At 35.4% G+C, this 26749-nt stretch overlaps 3 protein-coding genes across 4 annotated transcripts; 1 reads left to right on the top strand and 2 right to left on the bottom strand.

Moving 5' to 3' along the window:
- Positions 1-2277: 2277 nt before the first annotated feature.
- On the bottom strand, positions 2278-3749 carry LOC128889494 (inosine triphosphate pyrophosphatase). 2 transcript variants are annotated; one of them, XM_054147170.1, is made up of 2 exons: positions 3639-3749; positions 2278-2982 (listed from the first exon to the last, which is right to left on the bottom strand). In XM_054147170.1, the coding sequence occupies exon 2, from the start codon at positions 2977-2979 to the stop codon at positions 2386-2388; it is 594 nt and encodes a 197-aa protein (XP_054003145.1). In that variant the 5' UTR covers positions 2980-2982; positions 3639-3749; the 3' UTR covers positions 2278-2385. The 2 variants fall into 2 exon arrangements, with proteins under 2 accessions (XP_054003145.1, XP_054003146.1); XM_054147171.1 differs by lacking the exon at positions 3639-3749 and adding an exon at positions 3355-3581.
- Positions 3750-4068: 319 nt separating this feature from the next.
- Positions 4069-6315, top strand: LOC128889485 (26S proteasome non-ATPase regulatory subunit 7). The gene is made up of 4 exons (XM_054147157.1): positions 4069-4291; positions 4523-4615; positions 4693-4871; positions 4972-6315. Exons 1-4 carry the CDS (start codon positions 4117-4119, stop codon positions 5485-5487), a joined length of 963 nt encoding a protein of 320 aa, XP_054003132.1. The 5' UTR covers positions 4069-4116; the 3' UTR covers positions 5488-6315.
- A 155-nt stretch (positions 6316-6470) lies between these two features.
- On the bottom strand, positions 6471-26489 carry LOC128889578 (protein artichoke). Its single transcript, XM_054147302.1, has 11 exons — positions 26326-26489; positions 23397-24567; positions 21198-21691; positions 19795-20007; positions 17375-17699; positions 16965-17231; positions 15690-15843; positions 14219-14431; positions 12149-12869; positions 10292-10632; positions 6471-8928 (listed from the first exon to the last, which is right to left on the bottom strand). The coding sequence occupies exons 1-11, from the start codon at positions 26487-26489 to the stop codon at positions 8432-8434; spliced, it is 4560 nt and encodes a 1519-aa protein (XP_054003277.1). The 3' UTR covers positions 6471-8431.
- Between the last annotated feature and the right edge of the window lie 260 nt (positions 26490-26749).

Raw genomic sequence — 26749 nt, 5'->3', positions numbered from 1 at the left:
TTATATAATATTTTAAATAGAATTCATTTCGTAGAAGCAAATATGTAAATACTTCTATGTTTACATGTAAACAGTATTATAATATCAAACAAACAGTTCATGGAATAGAACGTTCACACAGAAGATCGTTCATATAATAATACGTTCACATAATGAAAATTCTATTACATTTCGTTTCCATAAGACTATGGGAATTCCATGGGAAAAGATTTAACGAATGCTTACCATTTGTTAACCATTCTGATAAAATAATCTTAAATTACAAGACAACAGTCCGTACATACTACTGATTTTATTTATTTACATTATCCCAATCTGAAATTGAAACGGAACTGGTAACGATAACCTCGTAGTCTTATGTTTTCGCGAAACGCAAATGATCAAGTAAATCGACCAAACAACCGAAATACTCTATTTCCCCGATTTACATGGAACATTCTCAGAATACCGTGTAAAACAAAGTCATGACTTTTTGTGTGAAGAAAATTATAAATTAAGAAAAAAGAATACGATTTAGTCAGTTATTTCATTATATTTATTTATGTCAACGTGAGATAAAAATGATATACATACAAGTGAATAACAAAAACATATAAAGCGATATTAAATTACAAATTTAATTATAGTTCCTACAGATATGACTTTCTTTTCACTTGTATTTTTTACATTTCTTTCAATATCATAAAGCCCATTAAATCATAATTGAATTATAAAAAATGCTAAGAAAACTATAATTATTTATCACTTGCCGTTAAATATGAAGTTTTACAAATTTCTTCGAAGTTAGGTGTATTTATCAATAAAGTCTAATAACTGAAATAATTTAATACTTTATTTACCTCATTTAATAAATGCTTCAAATCTTAATTTTAGTTCAAGAAAACCTAGCTAATGATGTATTGTGCGGTATGGATTGTACAAAAGTTTGTGTAAGACAGCTTTCTATTATACAATTTTTAATAATTTTTAATGATAAAATAATTTTAATAACAATAATTGTCCAAAAGATCTATGTAAATATTTATGTATTAGGTTGTCCCGAAAGTTTCTTTCGCGTGTTGCACTCAATTATTTTACGTGGCAGTATTTATATAAATAAACAATCTAATTTTATAGACATCGATATTGTAACAGTAATGAAGCGAAATGGATCGTGCACAATTCAGTAACGTAACATAAAACATTAAACATTGTGCATGTATTACTTATTAATAAAGCGAAAGAAACTTTTGGGGCGACCTAATATTTATAACACGTTAACCAATTAAACGATCACAATTGGTTTATATCGCTCGAATATAGCTAACGATAAATGGAACTTGTTATTGGATTTGCTATAGTAAAAATGTGGCAGAGCAATAAAAAGCATTCCTTGAAGTTCTCTTTATATTTTAAAAGTACAGATGTTCCAAGCTGAGCAATTGATTAAAGAGTTCAGTTGAATCTATCAATAATGTCCCCTTAAGCAACAAATCGGAAATTATTGCATATTTATCGTTACTCGTATCAGAAACCAATAATACATAAAAGAATAACAATAGTAATGAGGTTGTTTCGTTGAATTCGGTAAAAAACAATTTTCATCGTCGATAATCGTGCGATTATTTCGAAGAAAAATAGTATAACAACATTTTAAACAATATTGCATCATGCAAACGTGTGAACAATAATATCGTCAGTACTTGCGATTCGCGGGATATTAACTACCGTTCGCATATCAATTTCAAGCTTTGTGGAAACATTTATTTATGTTTTGCCAAGCTGTTAATATTTATTCAAGACGTGAATAATTAATTTTGTTGAAATAATACGTGGTTGCACGCGGTATTTACGTAAAGGCTCTTATGTTTGGTATGGTAACTCTCTTTTTGGTCGTAATTACGATTCATGAGATGTTGATTAACGTTTGCAGCAGTTAAACCATATGTTTACTTGATATGTTACTTAGGAAAATATTATTGTTAAAAAGGTCGTAAACAAATATTCGCAGAAAAGTGGTAACGAAACGGTAGACCTGTGATTGATAATCAAATAAATGTAACGATGCGGTTAGTGGCGCGTTAAATTCAGGAGAGGATCCAGATACCTTGCTTAAAGGAGGAAGGAAGAGAGAGAAGTACGTAAATGTTTATTTTTGACTTTTATCGAACTGCTCCGCACTTTCGCGGTGAAATAAAGAAGTTAAATAACGTATCAACTACAACTTTTTTTAGTTTAATACCGATGTTTAACAAACGAACTGTATTAACTATAAATACTAAAGGATGACTGCAGAAGTAGGTTCACAGTATAAATGTTTATTTTTGCAAATCAGTTATTATGAAAACTGATTTAAAAAAGTACAATGTAGATCGGGAGATAGATGTGATCAATGCTGTCCTCTCTCTAGGAGTCGTGCGCTGACTCGTGACTCTCGACGTTCTTCATAAAATGATCTTTTAATTTCTGCAGTGCTCTGCTACGATGAGAAATTCGATTCTTCGTTTCTTTCGGTAGTTCTGCGTAAGTTTTGTCGTAGTCCAAAGGCTGGAAGCAAGGATCCCAGCCGAAGTCTCGCGGTCCTCGCGGACTCACGATGGTCCCCTGTGTTCGACCTTGGAACAATAATACCGGATCTTCCGGTTCTCCGGCGCAATATGCAAAAGTGCAGACTGCTTCCGCGCTTTTATCTCCCCAGCCATGCAGCATCCGGTAAAGACCATCTGGACCGAGTTTGTCCAAAAACCATTTAATATAAGGACCAGGTAAGCCCATTAATGCGTTGAAACACAAACAGGTGTCCTCGATGATAACTGGACCCTTTACCAGATCCGCAGCAGCTCGACATTTGTTGCGACAAATGTCGTCTATCTCTCCCTGATACTCTGGAAGATCGACCTTTTTGCTCGTAATCTCTCGTGGAAAATTCTTTCCCAAAATAGCCACGAACTCCTCCAGTTTCTTCGCGTTTCCGGTCACGAATACTATGGGCTTCGACATCCTCTGGAATATAATATAAAGATTGCATTAAAATGTGAAAAAAAAAGAAGTTCTAATGATTGTACTCCTACAAAAAGTGACTTGTTTCTTATGAATCTCATAAACAAAGTACTCATATTTAAATAAAGTCCTGAACTTAGTAATAAACAACAAATATTTCACAAAAGATTCTTAAAGTCACGAATATCATGAATTCACAACAATTCACATATTCAAATACAGTACCGAGATTAGAATGGAAAATAGCAAGTATATCTTCAATTTTTCAAAATTACTACTTAGAAAGATTAAGATGTACTACAACGCATTAAATTTTATAAAAACTTAGTAGGCCCAATATCAGACATGTATTTATTTCTAAAAATAACAACAAACCTCGGAAACTACTTTTCACGAGGTCTGCAATCTTAAAACACCATTACAATATAATAAAAAAAGGAACTGTAATTTTGTATTTCGCGCTCTTCGTATAATTCAGCAGTTGGTAAGCATGCTGTCGCAGGACATGTGTGCAATGGAAACATGAAATGCGTTCATACTGTCTTCCAAAAAATGTCTGACTGAATTGCTATTAAAAAATATACACAGAAACTTGTCTTATTTTCATCGATGTCGCAAGAATTTGAAAACTTCGAAAACATTACAATAAAAATAATTACCGTTTAACAACCGTTGAAAAACGAAACGAAATATACACTTGTGGAACAACGTGTTTCCTCGACAGTGCTGCTAACTATAATCTGTTGTAATCCCTCGTCAAATTTGTAACATGCAAACAAATATTTATTTAGTTTTTAACAGCTTTTAAATGAAAAAGTAAATTTTGTAGATTCTTCACTTTGGATAATATTTAATTAGAAATACTCAAAGTAAGGAGAGTATCCCAACAAAGTTCTTTATAAAATAATTTATTACAAGTAAATTTTCATGTTCAATTTCGGTAGAAATTATTTAACGAATTTTATAGTAAACATGGTTATTTGTAGATTTCTTGAAAAGTATAGTTTGAAAATTTTTTAAATTACGAACCTTGAATTGTTTGCATATAGAAGGGTTTTTAGCGATTGGCCAGCGTGTGACTTAAAGTCTTTCTAATGCGGCTATGTTCATTGTAGAAAGCAAAGAAACAGCCCAAAAATGCCGAGTCAAGAGGTTGTGACTACAAAAGTGGTGGTTCACCCTTTGGTTTTATTGAGTGTAGTGGATCATTTTAATCGTATGGGAAAGATTGGTAATCAAAAAAGAGTTGTCGGTGTTCTTTTGGGTTGCTGGAGGGCCAAAGGTGTCCTGGACGTGTCAAACAGTTTTGCAGGTTAGAATGACTCTGCCAACGTTTATCCTTGGTTTTTAAAATTATTAAGCATTTCTGCGATGAATCCAATGTAATTTAATGTATTTGCAACCATTTTATAAATGAATCGTAATTTTGTATCACACAGTGACTTGCAATTTGACTAGTTTAAGTGATTTCATACTGATTCCAAAACCTGTGTAAATAAGAAATTCGAGTTAGAAAAGCCAATCGTTGTTGTCTTTCTTGCAGTGCCCTTTGATGAGGATGACAAAGACAAAAGCGTATGGTTCCTTGACCATGACTATTTGGAAAACATGTATGGAATGTTCAAAAAAGTTAATGGTAAGGATTCGATTTGATATACATACATTTGAAGTATATTAATGAATATATGAATTTAATATCTTATAAATTATTAGCTCGTGAAAAGGTAGTAGGATGGTATCACACCGGACCTAAATTACATCAAAATGATGTCGCTATTAACGAACTTATTAGGAGATACTGTCCTAATTCCGTGTTGGTCATCATCGATGCTAAACCCAAAGATCTTGGTCTTCCAACAGAAGCATATCAAGCTGTTGAAGAGGTTCACGATGTAAGTTCCATAGTACATAGTATATTTCATAATATACTAGTGCGTTTCTACTAGTATGTTTATTATTTTGAACATAATTGCAAACTCACATTATTTACAGGATGGATCGCCGACATCTAAAACCTTTGAACACATCCCTAGCGAAATTGGTGCAGAGGAAGCAGAAGAAGTAGGCGTAGAACACTTATTGAGAGATATTAAAGATACTACCGTCGGTACCCTTAGCCAGAGAATTACAAACCAGCTATTAGGTTTGAAAGGTCTTCATGAACAAATTAGGGAAATTAGAGACTACCTGCTCCAAGTTGGTAGTGGCAAATTACCGATAAATCATCAGATCGTTTACCAACTTCAGGACATTTTTAATCTACTACCCGATATGACGCAAAGTAGCTTCGTTGATTCGCTGTACGTGAAAACGAATGATCAAATGTTAGTTGTGTATCTCGCGGCTCTCGTTAGATCCGTAATCGCGCTACATAATTTGATTAATAATAAGTTAACCAATCGCGACGCGGAGAAAAAAGAAACAGATAAGAAGGAAGCGAAGAAGGAAGAGAAGAAAGAAGAGGAGAAGAAGGACGAGAAAGATAAAGCAAAAACTAAGAGTCAGTGAATAAAGTGAAATCGAGACTAACCTGTGCGATTGAGACTGTTAATCTTACGAAAGTTCACAAAACTCGCGAAGTTTGTTTATATATGTACAAATGTATTTCGTGCTTTTAAACAACCGGCATTTCGAGTTAACACCAAAAATAAACATGAATGACCTTATTCTTAAAGTGTTCCAGTATAGTATGACTTAAAAAAGCATTTACATTAGATAAAGGATATGATAGTAGAAACGCGGTTACACATTTTCACACTTTAAATCTAGGAAACAGAGAGTAATTAACATTGAAACATTTTTGCATGGCATAACACTACGAATGTGTTTGCTAAGTTCTTACTGTCAACTTGCCTTGTTTCTTTAGGAATGAGTGACAGATTCACTACATAACTTTTGTATAATGTATCGATGTTAACAAACTACGGCAATTTTCACGTGAACTGCTCAATCACTGTCAACAATTTGTCCATATGTATCGAAGTTTTCTATATTATCCGAGGATACTAGATCAGTTTCTCGTAACATAGGCGCTATAAACATATTTTCAAAAGACTTGAGCTTTCATAATTAACACACTGCGTTATTAATAAAAGAAACAAAGAGAATCGATCAATTGAACATACGGATTTATTTATTCTTTGTTAATATAAAGGGACTCTAGAATGATCAAGACGAGATGCACAGATCGATCGTGCACTCCTCGCTTTGTATCATATGAATTCATACTTAAACGTACGCGCGAACCGAAAACTAATGTACCGTGAAACAGCATTTTATCATGCTCGTATTTGTACGATACGTAACTTGAGATACACACTGTTTTTCATTAACAGACTTATTTCTTAATTTAACCTTTCAGGGACCTACAGACTCTGTTCATGAATCTTTCATGAAAAATTAATTCACTTTTCCCGCGTATTTAATCTAGAAAATTAAGTATTAATCCTTACCTCCCCAACCGGTAGTATCACTGCCAGAATTTTTGAATTTTATCATTATTATGTTTAGTGCATTGCAAAGCAATGTGTACTATACAGTATATCTATGAAAATATCTGCCATCATTTTTGAATATTTTATTCAATTTTATTTAATTTTTTCTGAAATATAAAGTCAATACAAAAGCCATGCAAAAATTAACGAAGAAGTAGACAATAGCGATAATGAATTTTACATTGAAGAATTTCATAATGATATCAATGATTTTGATAATTGCAATAACGAAGTTTATGCAAGGAAACGAAAAACTACTTCTAAATTATTCAGATGAAGACAACGATGTGAATGATTTTCCAATGAATTGGAAAAATGTGTTAGGCAATAAAGAAACACTGCAAAAGATTCCCTTTTGAATTAACAACAATTACGGAATCATTCCGAATTTTCAAATCACTTCTATGGGTGAACCGATTGAATATATTTTTCAATAAATAAACACATATACAAATTTAAAAATAAGTAAACAAAAGTTGTTGAAATATTCTACCTGGAACAATCGGGAGAATATTATTAGAAATAAAATAAAAAACTTCCCTGACGTTATTCTTAATAGAAGGCTTATTCTTCTTGGAAATTTAAAACACTGGTGTCCAAAATTTTATACAAAAATATATGATTTGGCAAGACGTTCAAAAAAAAAAGATTTCATGAAATATTTCAAGTGTTTCATATTAACGAATACGTGGTACAAAATTTAATTCTGAATACTAGATTGCAAAAGATTAGTAACTTTTTATAATGTCTGGATGACAAATTTAAAGAACATTTTATTCCATGCATGGAAACTTTGATCAATGGAACTATGGTCGGATATAAAGATAAAATATTTTTGATTACTGATAATTCAATGAAATCTAAAAAATGGAGAATGTGGATATACGTTTTGGCAAATGCAGAAACTGAATACATTTTGCTCTATTATGGAAAAATAACTACGGATAATTTAATCAAACCTAAATTTTCTTAAATACAAGGATAGTCTTGCATCTCTATAATAAATTATTACAAAAAGTACCCAAAGCAAAAGAATACCTTATTTTTACCAATAGGTATTTCAAAAAGAAAATGCATACCATCAATTATAATTAAATAAAAATTTTCAAGTTTACAAATAAACCATTAGCAATTCGAAGTAATAATTCTTTATTATTGACATGGAAAGACAAGAGGGTGGTAACTACGTCGAGTACCCGAGATACTGCAAAGATGTTAATTAAAACCTGACTAAAAAATTATGGAAACAATTATTTTTAGGAGATGGAGGGGGTTTACAAAATGCTGTAATTAATTCGTACGTTTTGCATACAGGTATCCGTTCACAAATATTTCATCAAGCAGTTCAGCGTACAATATTAATAAATAAATTAGTATGAGATGTTTGACAAGATTTTACGAAACGTGAAGAGATGGGTACTATAGGTAAGAAGGAAAGATGAACATAGAAAACCCTTGTAACTTCGAGTTTTTCTTGTTAAAAAAAAAAAAAAATTAAAGATTGTCTTATTTGGCCTGGTGCCGATAAAAGGCGTAGAACAACAAATTATTGTGCTACTTGCCACAGTAAACCAAGGCTAAATATCGGCAATTGTTTCCTTCGCTTTTACACAAAAGAAGAATATAAAAAATAAGTTGCACGTTCAAATTACAAAAGAATTATATAATTAGTTCTTCCGTTCTGTATTTTTAAGGACACCACACCAAAAAATTCTATTGAAATTAACATTTGTGGAAATAATTGTTAAAAAATATGTAGAAAGAACAGTAAAATACGAATTTTCTTTTTTATACTCTTATTTTGTGTTTGCCTAACATGTATAAATTTATAAATATTCTTACAAATAAAAAGCTATCTTATAAAACTTAAGCAGCGTATCATTCCATGATATTCTTCGAGTGATAAGAGTTAATCACTTAATAAATTAATCGTTAGGAATGTTTAATTTTTCACGTTTCTATACGAGAGTGTAAAATATAAGACATACCGGACCTAATAGAGTCAGTCTGCACGCACTTGTTTTTTCACCTGTACTGTACGGTACGCCCACGTAGGGTTCTAAATTGGTATCGTTGTAATGCTGAAAATACCAATTGAACGAACTGTCCTCGACGACTTCGGCGTTTTCGTCGGAGGATTCCTCTTTATCGAGAATTTGATCTTCCAAGTTTTCCACGTTCCGTTGGACAGCCTCAGCCACAGACTTTTGCTTCTCTGGCTCGGCAGAGAGCCCGAGGTGTGGCGAGGGGACTTTTGTTATAGTTGACCTCCCTAATGGACGTAAATTTGGTACCGATATGGAGGAGGGCACTTGACCGCCGGGAACCAGAAACGCTGAAAGAGCTGACGCTTCCGTTTCGCGTGGTAACAGAGATACGGATGAGTTCTGCCGATTCTCCAGGAAAGTCGATTGGAAGGTCGATGATGGTTCCGTCACAGTGGCCCTCGAAGCCTCTGTAAACAATTTAGTTCAAATTATTGTAAGGTAAAGTTATTTCAATCGTTTACTTCAACGTTTCAACCATTTTGTTTAGATCCTTTTCAAGAAGAATACACAATATGGCTCATCACTTTAAGTAGTTAGTCTTTCTTATCTGCGTCAGAGACATTCTTATTGCGTATGATCTTTAACGTAAGTAAAGCTAAACACCGCTATGACAATCTTTCCCCGTAACAATTCGCCGACGTCGTCTGGAACCTCTGCGATACCGATCAGACACTGACGACTAAATCAGAAATTTTGAGCCTCGAATGCTCAAAATCGTTTCATCTCCTATCCTTGACACATTGAGTACGTGTGACGAGATATCTCGTCTTTAGCAAACTGAATTAATAAGCCGATTAATATTAAATATTGTTAATAATTAATGTAACTATTGTCAGAAATTAATTTTTAGTTATTCCAGCTAACAGATATAACGATATAGAAACATTTCTCACGATTACTGCGTTCGATGAATGCTTATTCTGAACCGTGATTGCACCAACTGAATATTAATATCTGACAGTAGTTAAATTCATTATTAACGATACTTATTATTTAACACGTTGACTGCGGAGGACGTACGGTGTGCGTTCTGTAATTCCCGCCACAGCGGCGGCGGACGCACGGTGTGCGTTTCATCCTTTCTTCCTTTTAGAATGCTCCCCACCCTTGAATTTTCGATGTTTCGACTTGAAACTTGCTATATGGGCTCATCATTAGTCCATCTGTTTACCTTCTCGGTCGTTTCAGTCTTGGAAAAGAAAAAGTGTGTTTTCCGCTGTCTTGCTTCTCAACCTTTATTGTTGCTACCCGCCGTTCTTTCCGTTCCTTCCGCCGCGTGGTAGCAACCACGAATACGAACGCCGCAGTCAACGTGTTAAAATATTTCTGCCGAATTATATTAACAAAGTTTTTAAATTGCTACAGAACTTCTTGACAAAACAAAATGCTCTATCCTCGTTTGACCAACTGACGGGGCGCGTTAAATCTATTGACTATTGTTACAATTTTAGTTTTAATATTTCAAATCAGCAATGTTTTCCCTCCACTATAAAATTAATGTATGTGAATGAGAGAGCTCGGTTACGCGAGCTCCCCGCTTCCGGTGTCTTAGCGGAATGATAAAAGTGTGTTTTTCTGCGTTTTCAAAAACGTAAGATACTTTAAGTTTATATTATGATGTCTGTGAGTATCAAAAGGAAAGTTTATTTTGTTATTTTCATATTCAATACATATATGTACCTTGGAACTGAATTCCTTGTTTAATATTCTGTCTATGTCTAAAAACTTCATATATTTTAAGAACTACAATAAATGATATAATGATCTTACCACTCGATTCGTTCTGAATATTTGTTGCTGTCGTGGTAAATGTTTCTTGCAATTCCACCGCTTTAGAATCCCAAAAGGGGGTTTTCTCGTGCGTGGATGTTTCCATCGACATCTCTTTAACAGGACGTCCTTTCGTCGTCTCCAAAATCGTCCTTGGCGTCGTCCAGACAATTCTACTTGCAACTTCCGTTCGAGGCTTCTCCTCGACTTTAATGGGCGCTCGATTTTTTTCAAGATTCTCTCCATTGCGAATCTCAAAGGCCGCGGACGTTTCGTTCGCTTCTTGGGGGGACTCGTCTGCCGCGGTACTCGAATCCGAAGTTTTTGTTGAATTCACACTGCTAAAACATAACAAGAAAGGAAATTTAATCGTAATAATCTATTTATTCTACTTAGCCTTCATTATACAAGTATGACTAAGGGCCACATTAAGGGGCTACATGGATTTTGAGTGCCAAGAAGAATGCATCAGCTCTCATCGGCTCATTTTTTAATATTTCTTGATAAAAAATATATGAAATATTGTTCAAATGTTACTCTTTCGAACAACGTAAGTTAAAATAACACAATCCATTTAGTTTGTACGAAAAAATTTATAGAAAATGTGTTCTCTTTTTGGCCCTCAAAACCCATGTAACCTCTTAAAGCGGAATGCTTAAATTTCTTATGAGGAGATGTAGCTATTAAAAATATCTTTTTACAAAAGTTATTTGGTACAAAGAGAGACAAATCAATTTTAATAAGATAGCATATGTGAACTTATCGATCTATCGTACGAGGTCATGTAGGGTACAAAAATTAATTTGTTTTTTAAATCTCCAAAACGTTTCCAACTATGAAAGGTCCATATATCCATTGCGTACTGTATCCCTTTCAATCATGCAACTATTCTATAAAAAGTTTTTCAAACAATGCATACTGTGGAAGATAAATCAAGTTGTTTAAGTTACATGGACCAATTTGTATAACTCAGCTTTCCCTCGGGTTTTTACTTTTCATCAGCACTCTTTCCCATTTTTTTTGACACTAGATTTAAGACTTTCGCGAGTATTATTCCTTATAGTATGGTTTCCGGATGGTTACCGCGTCTGATTTCAGCTTGTTGCAGACGTTTCACAAACGTTGCAGTTTACCTTCAGGCGCTGTAGCATGCGCGTAAGCAGCTAGAGTACGGGTTTAGCGATCCCGAAGTACCGATCCTGAACATCGACAATTTGGGTAAGTCTAGATTCTTTTTTCACGCTTTTTAAAGGCAAATATTTAATTTCGTCACTTTCATCTGTACTATCGATTTTTCATTTCGAACTGTAGCGGAGTTCCTTTATTTTCGAATTTTGCTTTTAAAGACGTTAAGCGTCATACGGGGATTTAACTAATTCCCAAACTATTTTCTAAAATGCAGTGCTGTATTAATGTTATCCTTATCGATTTTTCGTTTCGAACTGTAGCGGAATTTCTTTACTTTTGAATTTTGGTTTTAAAAACGTTAAGCGTCATACGGGGATTTAACTAACATAAAGATCCTTAGTCTAGTAATAACTATGGCTGTATAATTAAAACACTTAAAATAAATACTGATACTGATACTGACGTTGCAGTCTGCACCATCAAGGCTAGGTAGCTCCGACACTGTAGTAACACCACAAGGAATAATACCTTGGAAAGCCTTAAATCTAATATCATAAGCCTTCACGGAGAGACTGTTTTTGACTCGATATACTCAGAGGGGTTTTTCTTGGTCAACTTTCGAATGATTCAAGAATTGAAAAAGCTCTAAGGGCAGTTTTGATCATCTTAATCGGCTAGGCCCTTTATTTACCAAGCTCAGGAAGTCTGCACATTTCTTTGGACTCTCACCTGCCCTTACTCCTGCTGAACGATGATCCTCGAGAATCGACCTCATTCGTAGCCATCGTCGACAATTCCTCCCTTTCTTTGGAGCTCTGTTTTGGTCTGTTCGTTCTAACATGGGTTCTTTCTACCTTGACTACCGTGCCATTTCCGCTCCTCCATCGTTTCTTCTCCTCTTGCGCGATGCTGGAATTCAGTTTATCCAGAGTTTCATTCTTAACTTGCCTTTGGTGGGTCAATCTGGGATCAACAATAGGTACAAAGCCACCCTGGCCACGTGGCAGAGGCACGAAACCACCTCTGTGGATCTCCGGTTCCGTAGGTGGAAACGTTCTGTAGCGACCTCTTCCTGGTCTACCGTCAGAGTTCTTCCGCTCAGACTTCTTCCCAGTATTTCCCCATAGGTTGAAATTAAGGCTGGGCAAGGGCACCCCGAAGAACGTGAAACCAGAGCTGCTGGGAGAAGGAGGCATCAAAGTGTTCTTCTTCACGGGGGTGGTAGCGTTCGAACTGGCTTGAGGCTTCTCTGGTGGTTGAATGATGTTCACCGTGTCCGTCGGCACAGTGATTGGCGACTGCGCCAATGTCGCGTTCGATGTGTCGTTTTTAACTTCTTGATAATCCTGGTACTCGTAAAAGTACTCGGCGTCTTGGGAGTTGGGAGGTTTCTGCGACGACGATTCTTTGATGTTCATGCGGAGTGGTACTACCTCCGTTGCTCCGAAAACTGGAAAAACAAAGTGTTATAAATAGACTGCAGATCTTTATGCAAAATAAAAACTTCGCGAACGTGTCTACAAAAATTGAACTTAAATAGGAATTTATTTTATTCTGCAGATGTTATAACATGTACTTTAGTTTCAATCTTTTTTATATTCTTGCATATTGTTTGCATTTTGTAGTTTCTTGCACATTCAAATTTCCTATAAATGCATAAAGATCCGCAGTCTAGTTATAAATGATATGACAAATAACAATATTTGGTAATCGAGAACCAGTGGAATATTTCATTGGAAAGAAGATCGAATATTTGGGGTATTTCCTATATCCTCTGTATAAAGGGACTGACGAGGAAATACAGGTGACTATTACACGTCTTGTAAGTCTTTAATTCTTTTATTATTCATAGAATCTTTGACATAGGAGAGCACTAGCTTGCGATAAAAAGACATGTCCAATAGTGTAATATTACAAAAACAGGTACATGACATTGTAATGTAAAAGGTGTTTTAGTGTCTTTGTCATTGAAAAATAAAGTAAAAAAATAAAAGGAAATCGTTAATATCGATTATATTGATTTACAAAGAAGAAAATCACCACAATTATTGTATGGTGCATCTTCGATCTACTACTGACAATTTCATTGCAAGAAGATGAGTTAACAGTGATGCTTAGATTATGGTTAGATTAGATATGCAATTTTATTTTTGAAAATTTAGGAATTTATTAATAGTGTCATGCAATGAGTTCCTAATAATAAAGACAGGAAATTGATATTATATCACAAAAGATGTATATTATCGAAATTGCCATTCGAAAACAAAGTAATTTGAAAATGGAAAGAACTCGTTCATTTTAATGATATTATTTTTTCAAGAAGAAAATCACCAAAGTGATAAGTGATAAGAAGTACCTTCGTTTCAACCTCGCAAATATTAGGTACGGAAAAAATGTTTGCGATTTTTTAGTTACCAAAAAACTAAAACCGAGTTTCGCTTAGTAATTCGCAAGTGTATTGCATAAAGTTGGTATCAGTGAAAAGCTTGCAAAACATAAAGGATGTTGAATGGGAAATTTTACCTTATCCTCCTAACAGTTTGGAACTATCAGCTATTTTAACTGATGTCTGTTTTATTTTTAATTAATAAAACTCGAAACTTGTATAAAAAGGAATGTACAAGCTTTTAGACCGACAGAAAAGATTTGTACAAATAAATGGTGAATACTTCGTTAAATAAAATTGTGTTTAAAAAAAGTTCCGAGTATTTGAAGTTCCGTGGATTTTTTCCGGTGCCTAATATTATTGAAGTAGTTTGGTATTTCCATTCTACAATTGTTCTCGAGAATTCTACTCACTGGAGGATGAGACGGGATAGGGTGCTGCGTCGATGAATTCAGCTTCACAGCCAGGATGAATGGGATCGATCTGCCTTTCTCGTTGACAGTCCTGTCTTGACAGTCGAATTTCCTTGAACAAAGATCCATCGGCGCATCTTGGCCCCTCGGACGAGGCTTGTTGCAACCACCCTCTCAACCACAACATTCCACAAGAGCACGAAAGTGGATTGCCTTTGACATGTAGAAACAGAATAAGTGATAATTTATCCATTAAATGCAGCAAACAATAAAATCCATGAATGAATTCTTTTATTTTTAATCGTTGATGGTAGTTGGAATACATTATCGATTTTTTTGTTATTGAAAACCAATTTCTTATTAAGTACTAAATAACAAATAATCTTTGCTTATTATATAGCTTGGTATAGATTGGTACAGAGTCAAATGCGAAATAAAATTTATTTCATGCTGTTTTGTGAATTATGACAATATTTTAAGATGGATATAAATTAAAAATATTTTGAAATAAATGCGTATTAATATTAGTAGTCTACCTATAACGAATACCCAATTATGCGAGTGCCCTTTTATGTGATTATACATACCATGTTAAATCTAGCAATATTATGCACAGCCCGTTAATACTCCGAATTACTTAATTATTTGTACAATGTGATTTAGTAACATCAAATTAATTTTTTAAATTTTCAAGAAACTCACAGGCATGAATATATAATAATCCCCAACGTGTTTACAAGATAATTCCCTTTTTCAGTATTTTTCAGATATATTTCCACGAAGCAAATATGCTATGTAAATATAAATAATTTAAAATAAACCTAATTTATATAATCTGTATAAATAATCTAGAAATCAATGGGTAAGTAGAGACCCTCAAAAGTCTTTCAAAGGTGAAACTGCTAAATTTACGTTTTAGATTCTTAATATTACATTTTTAAAATTATTACATAATCCTACCTACCATCTACAATTTCATTGCAAGTGAAAAATTAACAGTGCCACATAGAATTACATAAAAGAGGATTGCAGCGGAGTATAAAAACAAAAATAAAAATTTTAACATTCTCGTAATTAACTCGTTGCGGACTACCGCCGCAAAATATGCGTTCGACGGAAACCATCATTTTGGCGGGGAACTCATATATGCGTTTAGCGAAAACAATTGATAAGACCCGAAGACTCATATATGTAATGTACATGTGTGTCCTATGTAAACACGTCGCTGTGGCCGATAAACCCATATATCTAGTGAAAACAATTCATAGAAGCGAAAGATCTGCATATGTCTATAATTTGACATCTTAGAGTGCTATGAATGAAAATCGTTTAAAGAAGCGTTTCTGCTGAAACGTGCACTGGTAATTTTAGGTGACTATCGCGGCAAAGGGTTAACGGAGATTTTGATAAATCCAATTATGCCTGCTGTGCTGAAAAATATTAAATAAAGCGAACAATTGATTTCATTTACCGTCGATATCCAAAACAGCAATGTTCGATCTCAAACGTTTAAACGCTGCTTCCGAAACGGAAGCCATGCGGTTGCTCCTCAAACTGAGGACCCGAAGTCTCGGCATTTCGTCGAAAGGGGAGCCCTGGATGGCGCAAATCCGATTGTTATCCATCTGCAGCCAATGTAGAAAACGTATGTAAAACGATCCGCTATCTCCCTAATTAACGATTCAGCTATACGAATAATTGCTCTCCTAGCATAACGAACGTGGCCTCGCACCACGGTTCGTGGAGAAGTTTCACTTTCGACGAGAAAGTATTCTTCGTCGTTACTAAAGTCGATCCTCGCCGTCATTTTTTCTTCGTTATTGTTTTTCTTTTCGTTTTAAAATTGGATTATTTCACACGAAATCGTATACCTGTTAGAGTAACATTACGGAGTTTTACGAAATTTGAATATGTTATTAGCAATATTTGAACGTATGTCGAAGGATTTTTTGAAATTATAAAAATTATCGAATTTATAGTTGTTTGAAGTCCGATTTTTTTCTATAGATTATGACACATCCATCTTTTTGAAAGTTTTTCCATAAAGAGGATAAGTTGGTCTGCATTCCAATTTTTGTTCAAATTTTTAAAAGCACGAGTATCATAAAAACAAGCCTTTTATTTGATACAATTTTTTTTTTTTAGATAATCACAAATTTTTTCTTTTCGATGCAAGTTATATTTACTTGGTACTTTTATGTCTTCACTATAAGTCAGCGAAAGCTTAATTTTATCCGTTAGCTAGTTCAATTCTTAAAATTTATTGATAACAAGGTAGCATTGAACTTTAAACAATTTTAAAACTGACACTGTTAAAAGTTTAGTAAAATATTTCAAAATATGCTCAAATATCACTAAAGACTACGACATATTTAAATTTCGTAAAAATCCGAGTTGTTACTCCATAATTTCGCGTGAAATCACCCTTTTCAGTTATTCTAAAGTGTTACAATTTCAGCTATCAAACAAAAAAAATATAAATGTCGAATCGAGTAACCTCCTCCTATTCGAAGTCGGTTAAAAACTCCTTTATTACTCTCCTCAAGGACAATGTACATGAAACAAATTTTAATCTGGTGGAAAACTATGTAGATATTACAGGTAGGTAGATAGGTTGATTGTAAATTATTTAAATTAAAAAAAACTGTAAGATGGATTCGTGTGATAAGCAATCTGTGAAACGTGAAAGAGGATGTAGCTTCTGCGAAATCAATCATGAACTAAGAAAACATGATCCTGTACTCACTTTCAGTTCAACTAGCCACTCCATTGGCGCTAAACTGTTACTGGACACCCTGGACAGTCGATTATTGCTCAAGTCCAATACTTCCAGTGAACGAAGGCTCTCCAAACCAACGTAATCCAACGCAGGTAAATGATTATAGCTTAGATTGAGGAAGAGAAGGTGAGGCACGTTAATGAATGCATTGCTTGCAATTTCCTGGATCTGATTTTCTTGAAGTTCCGCACTTTGTAAGAGCGGTAACTCGGTGAAAGCACCGCTTGGAATCATCTGCAAACGTACAAAACAGGGAGAACACACAGATTCAGAAATCTCCAAGTTTTTCACGTTTGAATGAGTAGACCATATACCTCGATTTTGGTTTATAATTTTGGAGACAGTCTGTAGGATCTGCTAGAATAAGTTTCAATTACCTGCAACCGATTTTTCCCGAGCCTCAACGCTTGCAATTCCGGCAGAGCTCTAATAGCGTTCCTCTCGATGATCCTGAGATCGTTGTTTTCCAGATCGATCAAGGACAATCGCGGCAGACCATCGAACGCGCCCTCCCGGAGTTCACGAATACGATTTCTGACGAGCTTCAGCTCGAGCAAGGACGATAGGCTGCTGAGCGTTTCCGGCGACAGGATGTTCAGCTTGTTGAAGCTCAAGTCGAGAACCTGAAGAGCTGTTAAGCTGTGCAACGATCCGGGTAACTCGGTCAAAGTGTTGTGCGACGCGTACAGTTCACGAAGGTCTCTGTAATTAACGTCGTTTCCTCCCTTTGACATCAAGTCATTAACAGAAATAGTCATTTCCGACCAAAGCAGATCGGTTCATCCAAAGGCGTCACCTGATCGAGGCTTTGCACCAGAATGGCTAGCGACCTCTTCATCATTTAGATAGTTCGATTAACTATTAGAACGCTATGGATAACTCTCAATAGTGGATAATGATTATTGGGACGAATTGAATAGTTTTGTGATGTACTTACATTAGGACGGTCCCTATTTCAATGATTTTTCAAATCTAATTTCTTGTAAATACATAAAAAAAAAAGACTGCAAAATATAAGCCATTAAATGTTACATTAACACGTGCCCCAAACCTTCGAATGTTTTAAATGGAAAATACATGCAATTTTGTCAATCGATTCTCTTTTTTATAATTCTGATAAAAATTGATGAAATGATTTGAAATTTGGCATAATTATTACCTATATTAATAAGAACAATTTCTATTGAAAAATCTTTTGATATACTAAATTTTTGAATTATCTGAAAATTTCCTTCTTTCAATAACATGTTCATATTTATGTATAATTATGAAGACTAATACACTCAAGAGGGCTGAAATTTCAGTCAAGTACGTCATATGAAACTTGACAGTTACATATGTCAAGTATCAAAATTTACAAAAATCTATACACTTCATTATAGTGACAATATAACAAATGATAAAATATCGGATAATTTAATAATTACATACTTTCTCCGCTATTATACGTAATTGGCCATAACTTTCACGTACACTAAAATTTTCAAATAAAATCTACTTGATTTATGGTTTGCTATACCGTAACTCCAAAAAGTTTTCGTACATTGCATCAATAATTTTGTGATGCTACACTAATCGTGAAATAGAAGGGCATAAAAAAGAACATTCCTTGAGACAAATAGGAAAAATAGTCGAGAAGTCAACTCAGTTCACAATTCAGCGTATAATAAATCGATATAAGGAGACAAATTCTCGTGAAAAATAAAAACGAACAGATTGGGTCACAAAAGAAAAATCACACCACAGGCGTGTAGCATTTTAAGAAAAGTAAGTGAAAATTCAAAAATTATTATCCCACGGTTAGTTCAAATAATTCAAACCTATTACAATACAGCAGTACCTCAACTCATTATTCAATTTAGACAAATTTCTTGAATAGACATAGAGGGTACGAATATTTATGGGACTGACTGTATATTTAATTTTCTTATGAACGAATCGCTGAATCTTCATTGTACTTATCATACTAATGTTCGTATGATATATAGTGCGTGTGCAGTTGTGTGGTGTGTGTACAATGTATAATGTGTGTTTTGGGAATTACCTGATGTCTTTATTTATTTCAATTTGTTACGTTCCATGATAAAAACGTATGGGGTTCGAAACAATAAAATAAATAAATAAAATAAATAAAGACGTATAAATACATATTCTATTTTTCTGTAATACTAGGTTACATGAGATTTATGTGAATTAAATATTAAGAAAAAAGTCTTTAAAGTATTATTGAATTTGACCTATCAAGCTCTCTTTATGTGTTATGATTGTATTGCTCAAGTTTATAAAAAATCCTGACAGATAACTCATCAAAAGAGTTATTAATTAAAAGTATCTCTTACAACATATTCCGTTCCTTTAACATACTGCGTAAGCGGAAATAAAGTATGGTGTACGCAAACTTCTTGAAGCCACTATATGTTATTGTATTATACACATACATATGTATAAACTTACATGTATATACATATTCGTTAAAAAAAATTCAAAAGAATTGCCTCCTTTTTTCCAATCCGTCACCCTATCGTAACTTTTCAAATACACAGAAAGTATGTAGAAAACCAACGACACGCCAGGATGGTGCCACCTCGCAGCTAGAAGGGGACACTTAACGCGAGCATGAAGAACTTTCTAGGTACCAATTTGCCAGGTGACGCAACAAAACGACCACGAGTGAAACCGCTTTTCTGCCAGCGTGTTAACGCGCGGGTAAAAAAAACGCCTCGTCGTTGTAACGTTTTGTGAAACAAGAGTAACTCGAATGCGTAGCAGAAACGGCGTCGCTTTCGTCTAATCTTACCTGGTGCTCGCAAAGGTCACGTGAGGAATCTGCGCGAGGTTATTCCTGCTGAGGTCCAGCCTCTGGAGTCGAACGTTCTCTTGGAAGATGTCCGGCCTGAGAACTTCGAGTCGATTACCTCGCAAGCTTAGATCCATCAGAGATCTCAGCGGTCGGAAGCCTCTTCCGTGCAGGGTGACCAGTCGATTGTACTTCAAGTCCAGCTGCTCCAACCTGAATCAGTATCGGATTGTGCTATGAACATTATAAAATAGATGAAAGACGCAGGGAGTGATAATATGGAGGTTGAAGAATTGAAGGGAATAATGGAAGAATAATTATGATTATTCAAGCAGAAAGCATTACATACAAACAAGACTTAACCCTTTGCACTCCGCCGGCGCCGTTCCCTCTCATGGGACATCGTAATTTTAGCATATCATAAAATAGATAAAAGACACACGGAGTAATAATATGGAGGGCAAGAATTGAAGAGAATGATGGAAAAATAATTCTGATTATTCAAGCAGAAACCATCATACATACAAACAAGACTGGACCCTTTGCACTCGAGAAGTGACTGACTCTCGGTCACCACTAGGTTTGACGCAGTAAATCGGCCAACAATAATATTTGTTTAGATTTCATTTCTTTGGAACTCGAAGCGTCTATAAAATGGTTGTCGACAAGGTAAAGGTGACCTGATTAAGCTTAGCATTCGTGGCAATAGAATACTAAGAAAGCATCTCGAGTTGCTAGTAGATACCAGAAAGAAAGGCCTCGAGTGCAAAGGATTAAAATTTGGGGCATGGTCATATTGTAGAAGATGGTAAATGCAACTGCGGCTTTGAAACACAGGACCTGAACCACATGGTTTGGCAGTGTCCTTTGCTAAATATTCAAAGAACCGATCTAATGGAAAAGTTAAGCAAACTCTGTCTATTTCTACCATTTAATGTCCAACACTTAACATAAAAACATAAAATGCCACCTATTGTAAAATCACTTATACTCTACCGTAACGTTTCACCAAAAGACATTAAGCCCATAAATTTGTGTAACCTTTTGTACAACTAGTCATAAACCTCATGTACAGCTTTATAATTCTCTTATGAGAGTTCAACTTAATCTTAAATAAAAAAGAAAGTAATAAATGTCTGTAAATAGGCCGCATAATGCGTAGATTCTTTCCTGGGAAGCATCAGACTACCCAAAAGAAAGCAATAATCAAATAATAATTTAAGAATTTTACTATAGAAAATATATTAATTATTAACGCTTTCTATGTTTGAGTTTTGTTTTGACTGGTACAGTTGGAAAAGGACCACCTTAAATACTTTTCTTTCGTTTAACTATCTATCTTTATTTACATCTCCTCAGCCTCGTTAAATAAGAGAATCCTACATTAATAAGTTATCACTGACCTGGATAGACCGTCGAAAACTCCGTCTTCCAGGATTCGCAAGGAGTTGTAGCCTAGGTTCAATTTCCTCAAACTGGATAAATTGGACAAGCTACCCGGCGGTATCCGTTCGATTCCGTTTGCGCTAAGATCCAAGGATCTCAGAACCGGAAGTGCTAGATCCTGAGAGGTCACAGATGGCAGGACAACGATACGGTTCATTGGCATGTGAAGATGTTCTATGTTTCGTGGGAGACCGGGAACGATCTCGAGCATTCGATTCCAACCGACGTCCAGTTCGTACAGATTGTTCAGATGATGAAACGTCAGAGGATGGAGAACGGAGAGCGCGTTACCAGAGACGTTGATGTGCTCGAGAGCTGGTGTGCCCAAAAATGATTCGGGTTCTATGAGTCCTATAGCATTCCCACTGATGTCTAAGCGCCTTAAACTTGGCAAATTCGCCAGCAAACGGGGCTCCACGTGACGAAAGTAATTTTCTGATAGATCCAGCCCCTGAAGTCAATATGGCGTAATAAATATTACGATGTCACGAAAAGGGTCTTTCGGCTGGGTTCAATCACATGAAATGGGTGCGAGATGAAATACTTGTAACCTTTAAAGGATAGGCCGCTTTGATTCTCTTATTTTTCGGAAATAATTGTTAAAATATAAATGTATTCGAATATATTCGATAAACGCCATCAGTTATGTTTCAATTTCGGGACCTGTATATTATTGTTTACTTTCATCTTTGTTTGGAGAACCGTTTCGAAATATAGTTAGTTGCGATCTATCGTCGAATAGAAACTGTCGAACATTATCAAATAAAACATATCAGTAATAGAACTTATAAAAAATCTATCGGAATATATCTATTATGCAAGTTTTAAAATGCATCAACATTTTTTTTTAGAAATTTTAGCAACTGCAAAGTAGCTTGCAGTGCTAAACTTGAGTGTATTCAACCAAATTTTATGGTGATTCGTCAAATATTCTCGAAGCTACAAGGACATTTGTAAAAATTTGTGTACTAGGTGCAAATTGTATTTGAAACTCTTATCTCGAAACATCTTAGGAATTGAACTGAACGCACGAAAGTATTTACAAAAGCTTTAAAACTATTATTTAGTTTTTAATTGAAGCTTTTTTCGATTCTATTGATATTATTCATTTTATAAACAATTTTAGACAAGTCCGAATAGAAGTGTTACTTGACTACTTTATCAGCGTCCACTGACCAAATAGTTGAATATATGTGATAATAATGTAATACAAAAATATTGGTGATCTATTGTTCTAAAAAAAATCACTGACACGATATACCTAGCTTTTATATTTAAACCACAATAACGTTTTTTATGTTAAAAATGAATCGAAAATTGTAAGGTGAAATTTAAGGGTACTTACTAGGTATAATATATTAATCTTTATAAAAAAGAATCATTTTATTCAAAATTTAATCAAAATTTGCCCTTTACAGCATGTTATTCGGTCCCATAGTTTAGAAGATAATCAAAAATGAAAATAATTCAAAGAGAAATGAATTGTAGGTCATTTATCACACGACAGAATTCGCCATAAACATATACATTTAAAAATCTAAATCTACATTACAATCAGTTAAATGCGTTCAGCTGTTACGAAGTACCTAACTGCATACTTACATAAACACTACAGTAACAATTGCACCTACGTGAATAAGAATAGTATTCCACGCGAGTGAAACCGCGGGGCGCAGCTAGTATTGTAATAAACTGTTTGAGTAATTCAGTAAACTATGGGAAAAATGGCGATCCAAAAAAAAGAACCGAGTCCTTGTGCTGAAGTAGCAATTATAAAAGCTATAATCTAAATATTTCATGTTAGACTCTATATCGAGTCCTAATATTATTAGACAGAAGTGAAAGTTTGCCTCTAAATTTCTAAACCGTAATAAAGTTGCTAGATTATAGTACGATCAGAATATAATAACGTAATTATAAAAAACGTAAATTATATTCAGACATTGAAATATTGTTTAAGAGTTCAAATAATTTAACCATCTCTTATTGCTTTCTACATATTTTCAGACGAAAAAAATCAACATTGATGGTCCCGACACGTTCAATTCATACGATTCTATTTCAAACCAACTAAAAATTTCGAACTATTTAAAGGTGGTGCTATAGTTATGCTCCGTAGTGTGGGTGCGACCTCTTAATGAATTCGAAAGACTCACTTTCAACGCCGGCAGATCCCAGAACGGTGCCTCTAACAAGTTCGACAGAGAATTGTTTTTCAGCCGAAGTTCCCTCAGAGCGGGCATCGCGGTGAAGGTCTCTCTCTGCAGAAAGGCCACTCTGTTGTGATCGAGGTGAAGTCTCTCCAATGTGGGATGACCTCTCAGCGCGCCAAAAGGTATCTCCTCGATTTGATTGTGGCTGACGTCGAGAAACTTCAGCCTGGGCAGCGCTTCCATAATCGATCTCAGCTCGCTTACATGACTCAGATCGTTGTTGATCAGCCACATCTCCTCCAGCGCGTTTCCAGGCCTCCGCGGGAAGAATTCCGGATGCACGCGGTGTATCAGATTGTGATTGAGATCCACGGTCTTCAGGGCCGGCATTCTTTGGAACGCTCCGGCGAACACCTCGGTAATCTGATTCCTTGACAAGTACAGCCGCGAGAGAACCGCGAGATCGACGAACGCGCCTTCCCCGAGACGATTTATCCGGTTCCGATCGAGTCGTATCGCCGATAAGGACGGCAGGTCCGTGCAGGCACGACCAATCATGCCCGCGTCGACTATCGCGTTACCCACCAGAGAGATTTCTTTCAGTTCGGGCAGATCTATCATCGACCGAGGGTGAACCCAATGAACACCGCAGTCGGTGATGTTCACCAGTTCCAGTCGTGGCAGGTCTCGAAAGAGTCCAGCCTCCAAGCGTATCAGGCGAGAGCTGCCGAATACATGCAGCTGTTCCAAACTGGGCAAATCGCGGAAATTCCTAGGAGCCAGCTCCAGCAAAGCTGGGGAATTGATTTGGAGGTATCTCAGCTTCGGGAGACCAGAGAATTTTGGAAGCTTCTTCATCACTCGGCTCTGCAAAGTTACTGCCTCGAGACCTTGCAAATTCTCGAGGCTGTCTACCGGCAAGGACCGCAGATCAGGCTCCACGACGAACAGTTCCAGTAACGAGTCGTGGAGACCTTCTAACCAGCCCGGAGACACTCTCTCCAAGCGATTATTTCGTAGCATCAGACGAAGAACGCGCAGAGTAGCGAAAACTCTACCTGGCAGGCTGGGCAGGTTGTTGTTCTCCAGAATCAGTTCGTCCACCGGTCGATCTAGGTAGTGGCTTACCGCTTTTAAGCCTTCTAAAACTTTCGGTAACTCGCTGTGACTGCACCTATCGGAGAACGACGAATGAGTTTCGACGCTACCTACTGGATAGCAACGAGTAGACTGCGGATCTTTAATAAAAATACGTTTTCAATTTGTAATCTCAAAATTTGTAAATCAAGTCGGACGAAAAACGTTTCTTGGCTACTTTATCGGCGTACGCTGACCAAATGATTTGATATACGTGAAAATAATGTAATACAAAAATATTGATTATCAATAGATCTAAGAAAAAGTCAGTGACATGATATACCTAGCTTTTATATTTAAAACACAATAACGTTTTTTATGTTAAAAAAGAATTGAAAATTATATGGTGAACTTTAAGGGTACATACTAGGTATAATATATTAATCATTATAAAAAAGAATCATTTTATCATCTGGATAATTTCATGAAGATAAAATTTCTCCTATACAGCATGTTATTAGATCCCATAGTTTAGGAGATAATGAAAAATGAAAATAATTCACAGAGAAATGAATTATAGGTCACTCATCACTAGACTGTAGATCTTTATGCATTTATAGAAAATTTGAATGTGCAAAAAATTACAAAATAGACACAGTATGCAAGAGTATAAAAAATACTGAGAGTAAAGTTCATATTATAATATTTGCAGAGTAAAATAAATTCCTATTTAGGTTCAATTTTTGTAGGCACGTTTGCCAAGATTTTATTGGGTTGTCCGGAATGTTCGTGCCTATTTTTAAGAAAAATTCAAAGGCATATTTGAATTTTGATGTATATTTATTGAATTATATATGTACCATTTTGTTCCCCAACTTTTCCACATTTTAAGAAACGTATACATGTTATTTGTTTTCAGCCATTCCGCCATACTCAGACCTGTGCCGTCTACTAAAAATCGGCATGGACTTTCCAGACAGCTAAATATTTTGCATAAAGATCGGCAGTATAGTAATGAGCAAGGGAATCCTTGTAAGGGATGTCACTTTTGTGTCTGGTTGTTTGTCATGAGCTATAGCTCGAATTAGGGTTCTTTGAATGAAAATTCAAAATCTAAAATGTTTGCGTTGAGAGAAGATTTTCGGTGTTGTCTATGAATACATACAGGATGTCCCAGTTTTTTCCGGCCAAACTTTGCCAGCGTGTTCTACACGCAAAAAGTAAGAAACAAATGTTATATGAACATATGCTCTTAAATGTTTTAGTAAGGAGTTATAATTAATAATACAACATGATAACGAACTGGCATTTCGTCGGTATTCGATATTTTGCAAATAAACTCTACATCATTTTCCGCAGAATATTGTTTTATTTGAGAAGTCCTAAGTCTGATTTGTTTAAAATAGGTAACCTGGAAGAAGACGTGCACCAAAATCTGTCGCAAAAACTACGCATAATTGAGACCAATGTTTCAATATTTAGTGTAAAATAATTGCCATTAAAAAAGAATACAAATAAGTAGTTTTAGCATTACTTAATGTTCTAGAAAGGTCTTACTTCAATATTCGTTACCATTTCAACAAAAATTTTTTTGGCTATTTTTCAGTTGTTGAAACTAGAATATCGCCTGAAGACACGTGTGACTCCCTCACGCTTGAATTTAAACTACTCGTGGTAAGTCGTAACGAGTTAAAGATAGTGCCAGGCATATGCGGTGGCTAGAATTTGTCATGTTCTTGGCGTCGGGACGCTACCGCGTCTCTAGATGTATAAGCTTTTCCAAATGCAGGATATAAAGGAGAATATACAATTGATCTCTCGCGCTTTTCTTCGCGAGAGGAGTATATACACTTGCCATATTTGTATCTCCATGTCACGAGTAGAGCATCTGCAAGGTAGAATCCTCTCCTGAGTAGGACATCCGTACTCCGAACTCGGCTGGCCGCTGGCACCGATGCAACACAGTGCCAGAAACCAGCCAGCTAGAAAGAGGCCTCCACCCTCCAGGGGTTTAACCATCGCGCATTTGGCCCTTGGTCTACGTTCTTAAATGCCAGCCCCACATTTTCTGCAAACAGAATTTTAGCTACGTTTCAATCGACCAACAATTGAAAAAGATACGTCCTTATGACTATGCTGAGGATATGCTTGCTTTATGGAGTACGTATACGAGTACATATGTATGAAAACATATGCTAGACGTATAGAGAATTTGTACATTTGTGCAAAATGTTATATTGACACTATTATATTATTTACAAAACGTATTTTATATGCAT

This window comes from Hylaeus anthracinus, unplaced genomic scaffold (assembly GCF_026225885.1).
Source record: "Hylaeus anthracinus isolate JK02 unplaced genomic scaffold, UHH_iyHylAnth1.0_haploid 11997, whole genome shotgun sequence".
NCBI classification, from domain to species: domain Eukaryota; kingdom Metazoa; phylum Arthropoda; class Insecta; order Hymenoptera; family Colletidae; genus Hylaeus; species Hylaeus anthracinus.
This window is presented reverse-complemented; position numbering and strand designations above follow the sequence as displayed.